We start from the raw sequence: 12,363 nt of genomic DNA, 5'->3' as shown, positions 1-12,363 counted from the left end.
CATGCAGGCCAAGGACAAACCTTTGACCTGCATTTTCCGCATCTGCCTTTTATAGCGCCACCAGGAGGCCGACTTTTGTAAAACACATTTTTTGATATTACTCCTCCAGATTCTGTCCAAAAATCTCACAAATCGTTACACAGTATCTCTATGGTCATGTGCTCAAGTCGGATCTGTCCGATATTTCATATTCCATCCTAATTGGCTATAATTGGCTTTCACAGTTTGCAAGATTGCCCCGTTTTGAACAAAAGCCTCAAATCATGAATGCAGCATGCAATTTACGTGAAATCTTTCACACATTTTCTTACTGGGCTGAGGAATATATCCCACCCTTTTCACATTGGCCTGTTATAGCGCCACCAACAGGTTGATTTTTGCAAATCACATTTTTGGAACAAAATGCCTCAAATCATCCAATTGCCATCAAAGGCAAACATGTTTATATTACTCCTAAACATTTTGCCAAACATCTCACACAGTCCTATCCTCCTGGTGGAGACCTGTGCCCAGAAGGGCACTTTTTCTAGTTTCAAGATGTTTTTTCCCCCATTTCCTAATTGATTTGATTGACATTTTAATAATCAACTAAATTGATATAGTCTGATTTGCAATGCGGCATTTAGAGCTATGGATGGACAAGAGCTTGTGTGTGTGTGTGTGTGTGTGTGTGTGTGTGTGTGTGTGTGTGTGTGTGTGTGTGTGTGTGTGTGTGTGTGTGTGTGTGTGTGTGTTACAATTTATTAATTGCAATCGAGGCAAAAGTTTGAAATAGGCATTTACCAGCCCTCTCAAATTGCTAGACATAGCCATGTTGAGGACCAAGAAGTGTTAATTATTGTAATTCTATGTCAATCAATCAGACACATGTTCAGACAGTTTGAAACACCTGTGTGGTCCCAACATGCCAGGTAGCCTACGTGTAGTACGGTACGTAGGACTGTCTAGTGTCTACATTTTAAATGCCTGCACAGTAAAATGATTAGGCCTACTCTATATCACTCTATTTGTAACTCCAAGGACTTGCAGCGGGTGTAACGCAGCAGGTATGCTGTGAAAATACAGCCAAACAACGTCAACAGTGCGGAGATAATAGGCTACTACCTGCACGGATGGGACACTCACGCTCGTCCCGCAGGGGCATGGATGCAGCTTTAGCGACAATATGCAGTGGTGCATGATACAGGCTACTGCGAGTAAACTGTAGAGGTCCCCCTTTTCTACGTGCACACCTTGCACCTCCTCTGAGAGAGAGAGAGAGAGCTGGGAGGGGGAGAAACAGGCAGCGCTGCGTGTGTGTTTGCAGCGCCTCGGACATGCACTGCACTGTCGGTCAAGTGAACTGACGTTTTGCTGGTGTGGTGATTATTATTATTATTGCAAAGAGAAGATGCTGCTATGAATGAACGGGACCCTGCTGCTGCTAGAATAACCGCGTGCTGCTGCTCGAGACATGCGGGTATCACTCACTCCTCGCCAGTATAAGGTCATCATCATAGCTACTATACAGTAGTTACAGTAAAGTCGTTAGCCTGATAGTCAAACGGAAAGAAGACGTCGAGGTGTGACATTTCGAGTGGAATTTCCCTCTGCTGCATGCCGCGATGCCTGTCTCGATTGTGATTCTGTTCTTCTTGGGTAAGTTCACAGCAATTATTTTCGACATTATATTTTATTCTTTGGAGGTTTATGAATGACATGGCTTTGTAAAGAAACCCCCCAGACTTCGATATGTTGCAGAGCTTTCCCCTTTTTAAATTGATAACTTGTTTGTTGCATAGATCAATACAATATACAATTAAGCATTGCATGAGTTTGCTTTTTGTCGAGAATAACTATACTGCCAAGCCAGGGCAAGCAATTAAAAGTAAAGAACAGTTCACCTTTTCTTATCAACAAGGTTGTGGATGAGCATGTTCAAATGAAAGGTGGAATAACACTTAATTTTACAATCACATACATTTTTTATATTCTAAGAAGGGCTGGGGAGCTTGTCCAACTGTCAAGGGTGGATATGAGGCAGAGCACTCATCAGAGCATACAGTATGCTGTAGCAATAAATAAACAGAACCCTAACTTTGTGGAATTATTCAATGTTTGTATGAAGCTTTACAATCAAATGTTTCTATTTTAGAGTAGGCTACTGGTTGTTGTAGGCTACACCAGTTAGGACCTGTAGTCTATTCAGTGACTATTCTGCAGTAGAAAGGCTAATGTGCTGTCTATTAAGACATTCATTACTTTATAGGCATGAAAGAAAATAAAAATTCTGTAGGAAATGCAGGAAATCCATCATGTCATTTATTCAACTACAGTACAAAGTTGCACAAATGTAATTGTGTTCCACTCAACCTGCATTGTGTCATTTTTGAACATGTTTGTGGAGAAATGTTATGGCTAGTGAGTTATTTATTTATTTATTATGAATTCTTCATGGTCCTCCAAGGTTATAGTGAAGCAATATTTGCATTTTGGAAAATGCCGGAGCTACTGCCTCTGAAACTCATTTCAACACAGGGAGGGTGTTGCCAGACAGACACTTGGAAAAGATGGTCTTTTCTTACTGTAGGCTATGTGCCTGTCGTTTGCTTATAATGTGTTTTTGGTTGAGTAGCCTATGCCTTCAGTTCAGACCCATGCATGGCCATGTCCCACCCAGCCTCATGACTCATAACCATGGGGAGGGCACGCCATCACAATTAACACTTGATATACTTAGTTGCGCACCACTGTCTCGCACCAACAAATAGCAGATCTACAAGCTCACAACGTGTCGCAGCATGACACGTTGTGAGCTTGTAGGTCTGGCATTGTCAGCGCGAGACACTTATGTGCAACCAAGTGTTGTTAACCAGGCTTCAGTTTTCTTGTCCATGGGGTGATGATGAGAGCTTTCATTAGTTGCATTATGGTTGCAAGTTCGACAGGCCATGGCAACGGCATCATGTTCTACCTCATGGCTCTGCCGCCGGGCCCTCCACAGTTTAAACAAAACTTGCCCCTCGTTTTGTTAGAAATTATGTGACGTTGAATCATTCTGACTTTGGTTGGGACTTTTACTTTTTGTTGGTAATGTTCCTTCCTAAACGGCCAAGTGGGTTATAGTTGTTGAAGCAAGCTATCGCCCTCTTTTGTGAAAGACATAAATTACAGTAAGTGCGGTGGTGACTTTGTGGTAAATCACCTCATTACCGAGCTATAGCCTCACACCTCTGCCATGAGCACATTCAAGACGTGCTGTGCTGAAATGCGATTATCATTCAACATCTGCTTTCTTCTTGTGTAACCTTGAAGATAAAGTATAGGCCTGTCGTCCTAAGCGACAACTTGCACTATAAGTTATTTCTCCAATTCGTATAGAAAAAAAAGCCCTTTAGACAGTTAGTCTCTGATGAAAAAGGATTTGAATTACTGTTGTCATCATTTCAGCCGGACATACATACTGTACTGTACACTTAACTCGCCCGCTCTCCCCTTGCGTTTGTCTCCTTCAGACAATGGCTCACCATTTCACACTCTATTTTTAGAACGCTTTGATTGCGACCTTTATGATAATCTATATTTGTTTTTACCCTGTCCGTCCTGTGTGCAGTGCAGAAATCACAGAGATTCTCATTCTCTATATCAGCAGTGCAGTACACCAAACCTGTCGTGTTTTTGGTATATGTTTTCCTCAATACGTTTATAATTATAATTATTTTATGAAGTTGTAAACAACGACTTATGCCATATCTATCCCCCCCCTTGTCTCTATATATAGAGTAGATCACCAGGGGCAGGCCAAGGGATCTGTCAAGTGTGGAGATGACAGAACTCTGCAGCGCCAGAGGTTGGGATGTGACATCTTGCAGTGCTCTAGCCTCGAATCACTGGCAGCCTCGATCCCTCATTGCCTTGTCATCTCTTCTTCTCTCTCTCTGCCTTGGTCTGTCTCGCTCGCTAACCTATTTCACGAGTGACCTAAGCCAGTGAATGTCAACCTTTTGAATTGCAAGGCCCCCCCCACCCAATATGCACTAGGCACCCATTTGATTCAAATTCGTATCTCTGGGACCCCAACCTACTGTAGTTTCCTCATGTGTTGAGAGTGTACATTTATTTTCAGTTGCCTTTTTAATTTTACATTTTGGACCCTTGTTGGTCCCCGTACGTACGCGACGTCGAGAACAGAGACCTAAGCAGTGAAGACGAGGCGCAAGTGCAATGGTACTGTATATTGTAGATTCCGACTGGGTATTGCTGTGTAGGAGGAGTGCTGTCGCTGTCCGTTAACTTTGCCACGCGAAGGCTTGCCCTGTCATAAACATGCCATCCCTTCTTCAGACGGGCTGGTATTCAACTGGGGTCATGGTGTTCGCCACTTGCTCTCCCCTCTCAGGTGCCAAACGCGTCAGCGGGTTGTTTCACGACATGTCAAGTCCCTCAGTCCACTGGACCGTCACAACAAAGTCCTGTGCATGAGTCACATCGAGCTCCAAGGGACAGATTTAAAAAAAACCAATGCATCGTTTGCCTTGCTGAGCTCAGTGAGTTGTTTCAAAGCGAGAAATGTGTTATTACCCACAGCAAATGGAAAATTGATTTAGTTGGAATGCAGTGAATAAACACCATACTTAGTTTCTGTTTGCAAAGTACTAAACCCAGGTGAAAACTGGCGCCTGCGTTGCTGTAGGGTGAAATATAATCTCAATTACATTGGTGTAACAGAAAAACAGCTATGCATACAGTATAGTTCTAAGGTGACATGCACAGCACTTGCGTAGTCCATTCTGTGGTGCAGAGATCCAATTCCATGGTAAAGTCAATTACAGCGCACACTTACCACCTCTGCATTGATTTATTACAAAAGGTCAACATTTCGGTCGCAAGGACCTTTATCAAGATCATGAAACTCTAGATTAAATACTACTAAATATGTTATCACGTTCTTTGAGACATCGAGTTGTCTGTTAAATCGAAACGGTTGCCGTCTCTATGTAATTATTTCCATTGCTGAAATAATGCATTAATCACCAGGCACTGGACTATAAAGGAATCTATAAAGGTAAAGCCATACTCCATTGATTGGGGTCCTCCAGGGCTCTACAATTAGGCCCCCAGCCATTTTCCCTCGAAATCCCTTTGCAGACAATTAGCCGATCTACAAGCTCACATTGTGACGCATTGTGAGCTTGTAGATCTGCTATCTTTGCAGAACGTTCGCCAATGTTCACAGACTGTTTGCCTACTGTACAGTTTGCCTACTTTACATGCCCAGAATAGGGATGCCAGGTTTCATGTGGTTAAGTAGTACTGTTAGATCTACAGTAGCCTACTGCACTTTAATTAATATACACATGACCTGTCCTTGCATCAGTATGAAAGTCCTTGTGCCTAACAGGCTAATACTCTACGCCCCATGACCTGAAACCACTTCTATGATGATGTCACAGGCGCACACTTCCGCATATCGTCAATGAAACACAGAAGATATAGAACTATTTCTTCCCATTCATACTACATATGATATTCAACAGAACAGTAGGATTTAGGTGTATATTTGGCCCCCTCCTTTTCTCTCCCCTTACACCAGATCTTTACCAAAAATAGCCAATCTTACAAGTTTGCTGTGGGCTTGTAGATCTGCTATTTGTTCCAAAAATGTTCCATAAATGCTTGCTTATTACGACATACCGGAATAGGGACGCTTAACGTTCAAGTATAGCTAAATGAGAGAAAATTCTAATACAATTTACAATTTACAATTTAGGCATTTAGCAGACGCTCTTAATCCAGAGCGACTTACAATAGGCAAGAACAAAAAGCATGGGAATACATCACATATGTAAAAAAAATGCATTTATCGCGAAACATGCGTAAGCTAAGACCGTGACTAGAACATATCTATATAATGACACTATACATATAAACTATAACTAGAACATATCTATATAATGACACTATACATATAAACTACACATATATGCTATACTATGCTGTACATATATACTATGAAGTGCTATGACTACATACAATGCACTTATTGTGCTGTCTACATGACATGCTATAAGTCTAATAATAATAATGAATACAGCAAGATGATCTTGCAAGCAAAAAAACCCATATTGTGCAGCTGGTAAACACATGTGCGGCTGACCTCAGTGAGACTGTGTGTGAGTACTGTTGTACTGTATATGCACAGGCGTGTGTGAAGGGTGAGGGTGAGTTTTAATTAGCTGAGCACAGCACAGCAGGAGGCGGGGGGGGCACCTCTTACTGGGCGCCTCTTCTCCGGGCTGACGGGAATCACTGTGACACTAAGACCTCATCCCTCCAGTCCCTCCCTGTCACCCTGGCTGCCCACACTCCATCCATCCATCCATCCATCCATCCATCCATCCATCCATCCATCCATCCACACAGCCCTCTCCTGCCGTCTCCTACTCCTCTGTCCACTCCATACAGTGGTTTTTTTTACATTAAGACCTGAGGCCGGTTGCTATATTAGTGGTGCTCACACCTTTGTAATGTCAAAGACCCCCACAATGATGTATTATGTACAGTATTTGGCTGCCGACCCCCATCTCAAAATATGTTGTTCCAGGGATCCCCAGACGCAAGGATTTGAGTTAAAAAAACGTACGCTACTTGAGCAAATGTACTTACAAATGTACGCTACAATGACATGGCCCAGGACAAGGATGTCCGGTTGAAAGTGGTTAAATCTAAAAGTAGTGGATATGTTGTTTCAGAACAATACTCTGGCATTCTATTATATGCTGATGGGATTGTGTTAACTTGCTCAGTTTCTCTGTACTCTGTGTCTCTCGTGGACCAAAGATCCACTGAACTGTAGCTTATTTTAGGCACTGAGAATCACACATAACGTCGCTGTCGGGTGGAAACCTTGTACTGTATGTCCAAAACCGGTACTTTTCAGGAAATGGGGGAGAAAAAGAATTACCTGCCTTCCAATGGATCCAATGGATGTGGTTATTATTTTAGTCACAAAAACCTTGTTATTGTTAATACTGTTCACTGGTTAAATATTAACAAAACACAGACACACTTTCAATAAAAAAAGAAGAAACAAATCAGCTAGGCTATTTCTGCTACTTTTCCACAACAATGTATGACAAAGTAGGGCTCTAAATTGTGGAGGGTTAAAACTGTTACTTTTCAGGATTCAAATATTTAAAAAAAAATATATATCAAAAGTAGCAGATCTGAGATCTGCAGTCGCACCGCGTTTTGAGCTTGCAGATCTGCTACTCTTGATTATTTTGTGTGACGCTGTGTTGTATGATCAAGTAGGGTGTTAATTTACGAAAAAACATCCAAAGTTAAAATATGGATATGCGTTGTGCGAGGTTTCTGTGAGGATAATCCCTTAAATGACTCCTGGACGCAGAGCAGGGACTGCCCTGTTGACGTGAGTGCTGGGTGGGGCTGTCGTCTGCTTCCAGTTAGCTGTAATGAAGACCACATGCTCATCATGTTTGCACGGTGGAAATGAGTATGATATTCATTTCCAAAATATTTTTCTTGCGATGCTAATTCCACCCGCCCTGTAGATTTATAGACTCTTTTACACATGTGTGTGTGTGTGTGTGTGTGTGTGTGTGTGTGTGTGTGCGTGTGCGCGCGTTTGTTTGTGTGTTTATGTGAGAGGGGGAGGGGTGCATACAATAAGTGGGTCTGTCTACGTGGAGTGGCCATTATTATTCGTAGTGCTTAATGGATTTGATTTTCAACGAATGAGTGCGTGTGAGTGCGTGTGAGTGCGTGTGTCTGTGTGTGTGTGCGTGTGTGTTGGCGGAGCAGGGGGTGTTCCAGTGTGCTTTGAAAAGTAAACATCCATGAAAGTCAACTATCACGCTGACTGTGGTGTTCTATAGTGAGTCATTAATGTTCATCTGGATTAGAACTGTGAAGCAGACAGACAAACAGTTGCAGATGGCATCTATAGGCATGTTGTGCTTAGGGATGGATGATAATTGTTATTACCATATATCGTGATAAAAACAATCCACTCACAATAATCGTATCGATGAGATTTTTAACTTCGTGAAATTGTCCTCTGTCATACACTAGTAGGAATTAGCTTTTGGTGAGCTACACATTCAGTGCCACTTCAACCCTCTATACAGTATACAACAGACCTTATTCTCTACACAGGTTCGGCAAAAATAGCCGATCTACAAGCTCACAGCGCGTTGCAACTGCTGGGGGTTCAAGTACGCTGGGCAAGACCTACGCTGTAGAGTGCATTGCTGGAATTTGGCGGAAGTACCGATCCAGGAAATGACGTTGACGGTTTACAAATTTGTTTACATTCTCTGTGAATGAAACAAGTGTTGTGATTGGTCGGAAAATATCGTATCCGGGGGAAATACATCTGACAGATGTTCTGGTCCGACACTTCCGGCTACGCACTCTCTGCCTTAGGTTGTGACCAGGCTTTTCTCTTCGCAGGATAAGACCGAGGCTATATGGGTTCAAGTGATTGACAAAAGTGCAAAGTTAAGTTTTGATTATCGTGATAATATTGTTAATCACAATTATTTTTGCCACAATAATCGTGACATGCCATTTTCATATCGTCCCATGCTCTCATCCCTAGTTGTGCTCTGAGAGGAACTGTCCATGTCCATATTTACAGTTAGCCATTAGCGCTTATTCATTTACAGTATATGTACGCATTTGGTTTTAGGCTAGAGGATTATATTGGTCTGACGGCGAGATCATTAATTCGGAAGGAAATGAATATCTGAAAAGCAATATGACAACGCTGCTGTAGGGTGTTATGGCCTTTCACACATTTCACCCGGTCAATAATTGGAGCTGAAATCCTTTTTTTTTATTCCACTGCTGACTATACTGCGTACATCTTCTCCAATTGAATCTTCAAACAACATTCTTCGTTCAAAAGCTTTTATTTGTTTGAATATACAGTAAGCCATTTGATGCAATTGAGTATTAGTACTCAATTGCGAGGTGAGGTATACAGGCACACTAACTAACACTAATGAACGTGATGAATGGAGCGCCTTATCTTCTCCGGGAATGATAGGCAAATATGGAGAATTGATCTGTTTGTTGAGGACATTAAACTCAGCCATTACGCTGAGGTTAGTGAACAGCTATGCTTATGAAGCAGTTCTGCTAAGCTGTGCAATTTCTCTCTCTCTCTCTCTCTCTCTCTCTCTCTCTCTCTCTCTCTCCCCCTCCAGTCTCTTTCTCTCCGTCATTGTCTCTCTCTCTCATTTTGTCTAATCCCTTCCCTTTTTCTCTTTGTCTTCCCCTTTTTGCTCACTTGGCCTGTCCTAACAGATGGCGCTCTAAGCATTTTACAAGTCATTAGAACCAACATCAGGATGAAATGAGGCCTTCACGCAGCCTTGTTGGACCTATACAGATGTGTGTAACATACACTGTTTTTGGAATTGTGTTTGGAATTGAATTCTGCAATGCACAAACCCTCCCTGCTGTTGTTGGTCATCATGCAGTAATTAAACATCACTATTCTAATTGCTTGATCTTGTAATGCCATGCAGTGTCGTGCAGCTCCACATGGCATTTAGCTTTGCCACATCTTAATCATTTAAAAAAAGGACAAATGCTTGTCCGGGTTATAGTAGTCTTGTTGCCTCTCGCAATTTTCAAATGCTTCCGTCATACAGTCTGGAAGCTCTATCATGAGTAAGCAATAAAGCGGAACTGAAGCCTCCTCCCCACTTCTGTTCCGTCTTTACAATCGCACAAATGTATCCTAATATAAATTAGAAATCATCTAAGCATAGCTTGCTGCTTAGCAGGAATAGAAATAAAATAAAATAAAATGTAAATATATTTTAAAATATATTTTCCTCACTCGGATTTCAGGAGCGGTAGTTCCAGACTCTATAGCATTCGGAATTTCGGAGATTGTGTAATAGTTGTCTGGCTACACGAGACTAGGGTTATTATAGTGGCAAGTTCCCTCGTCCTTGTTTGCCTTTTTGCACTGGTACAACTTTGTTACAGCTGAAACAGACTGACAAATTGCACTTTAGTACGAAATGTGTGCTCTTAATACAGGCGCTGTTTTCTCCCCAACTCACCATTGTGTTCTCAGTGGCTGTCTCTCTCCTGTCTATTCCTGCCCATTTTACCTTGCTGCTCATGCAGGCTGACAGCCTAACTGTAGTGTGCATGGCTGCCAGAATGCTAAGGTTCCCGTTCCCCCTCACATGCCTTCCTTGGCCTTGTCTGTAGTTAGAAGTAGCATTTAGGAAAACGACGTACCATACCATTTACACAAAGTATCACGCCTAGGTGAAAACCTAGTGGCTGTGCATGAAAAACTAGAGGGCTATTAACAATCCCACCTCCATTGCCGTGCCAGGCTCGCAGTCGGCAGTGGACTGCCGACCGGACTGTTATGCTTAGCGCAAACTCGAATTAATGTGTTATTAAGCTCCCAACATGCTTTATCCCATTCTGAGCACTAAAAAACATTAATGACCGCGCGCACAAAGGATTATCATGTAGGCTGTTTCTACCATGGGAGGCCTATCGAGGCTATAGCGACAGAAGTTAAAAAAAAGTTAACAAAATTATTTTTAAAGCTGGATTAATGCTCTTCAGTCAAATCTCTTTTCCGTTTCTCGTGGTTGGCCAAGATGGTAATATTAGCTTTTCTCGAAATATCTTGTGGATGGCATGAAGTGTGAATTTGAAAGTGGTGGGGCGCCCAGTGGCCTAGTGCTCCAGGCGCATGCCACATATACAGCCTGACAGCGTGTTGCGTGTTCGAGTCCCGTTCATGACGACCTTTGCTGCGTGTCTCTCCCCTTCTCTCTCCCTCTTTCTTGTCAATCTTCAATTGAAATTATCAATAAAGGCAGAAAAGCCAAAAACAAATCAAGTGGTGATATTCTGCAAGTTACAGGAGCAGCCAAATCTTCCGTTCTTTGCGTGTAATAAGTTTGGAATGCGCAGAGTGGAGGAGCCGCTGTAAAAACGCCTTCTGAGGAAGTAATTTAAGACCCCTGCGGCCAGGCATTAATTGAAGAATGTGGAGCCACACTGTAGACGGTGATAGGAACTGTTTGTTCGCACAGAATCATTTTGTAATGAAGAAACCCCCAACACTTGGCCAATGGTGTAACCTCTTTCATCATCAGTGATTCACTTAGACTTTAGCGCTCATAGGGCGGTGCCGCTGTGGACGCCTGGACCGGCTGTTAACCGATTAAAAGCAGGTCTGTGTCTGTGATGTCATGAAGCTGTCATGATTACAAATTTAAGTTGTCGATTAATTGTCATACAATAATTGCGATTAACGATTCAATTTTGAACTTTGGAAAATATGAATACAAATTAAATTTCTTACGAAGCCTCTTACCACTGATATAGCAAACTATTATTACACCATTATGACATCAGAAAACAGTTCTGTTAAACTGTTCTGAAAACCTTTAAATGTCCAGAATCAATGTATGCACATTTGGCGTGCCTGGCGGCGCGCTCATGTCTAGGAAAAATAGCAATAATTATAATAATAATAACATTGGTGTGTGTGTGTTTTATTTTTAAAGATATATTGTTTTTGGCTTTTTCTGCCTTTATTGATAGGTTGAAAGTCTGACAGGAAATGGGGAGAGAGATGGGGGGGAAGACACGCTGCAAAGGCCGTCAGGATCGGGAGTCGGACCTGTGGCACACACCCTCAGGCTGGCTCAGCAGCCTAGGTGCCCAGACGGTTGAGCTAACCATCCGGGCCAATAACATTGGTGTTACACGAAAAAATTTGGCCCATAGAATTTGGCAATGGCGGTCCGCATACACCTGTAACCCAACATGCATTTCACTGCGTGACGTGTGTCAGGTGATCGGGCGTGATCATGTGCATTGCGCTGCATTGCACATGATCGGGCGTAGCCAATCAGTGGAAAGAGTTTGCGCTGCGATGCTAGGGCGTGATATTGGCGTCAATAAGTAAATAAGAATATGTACGCACATTGAAGGTGGTGAAAGAAGTCTACTTACATTGGTGCCATTACTATACCTTGCATTTGAAATAAACTAGACAACATCTATAACTACTGTTATTTGAATAACGTATGCTGTCTCTTGTTTTGGGTTTCATTGTGTTTGATTTAAACAGATATTTCAATTCTTCAGCAAAAAAAGGGAACAACTAATAAACAATGGAGAACCCTGGCAACTATGACATATTTAATGGAAGGATGGGACATAACAAAATAACAAGGGCCTCCGGTTTTGTTGTTGCAGAAATAATGAGCACAAACATTGTCTCGTTATAAATAAACATTTCCTTCCAGTCAAGAGATGCAAGTCATGCCAATAACGTTTCCATTTTAACTGAATTCCTGACAT

General features: G+C 42.2%; 1 protein-coding gene across 1 annotated transcript in view; it reads left to right on the top strand.

Moving 5' to 3' along the window:
• Positions 1-1,538: 1,538 nt before the first annotated feature.
• Positions 1,539-12,363, top strand: part of clmpa (CXADR like membrane protein a) — a 108,639-nt gene continuing 97,814 nt past the window's right edge. Inside the window, exon 1 of the mRNA XM_079507256.1 lies at positions 1,539-1,638. Coding sequence (XP_079363382.1) covers positions 1,605-1,638 — 34 coding nt within the window. The 5' untranslated portion in view covers positions 1,539-1,604. The remainder of the gene's footprint in view (positions 1,639-12,363) is intronic.

The sequence above is a fragment of the Electrona antarctica genome (assembly GCF_951216825.1).
Source record: "Electrona antarctica genome assembly, chromosome: 8".
Taxonomy (NCBI): Eukaryota; Metazoa; Chordata; class Actinopteri; order Myctophiformes; family Myctophidae; genus Electrona; species Electrona antarctica.
The sequence above is the reverse complement of the archived record's forward strand: the minus strand, read 5'-3'. Positions and strand labels throughout refer to the sequence as shown.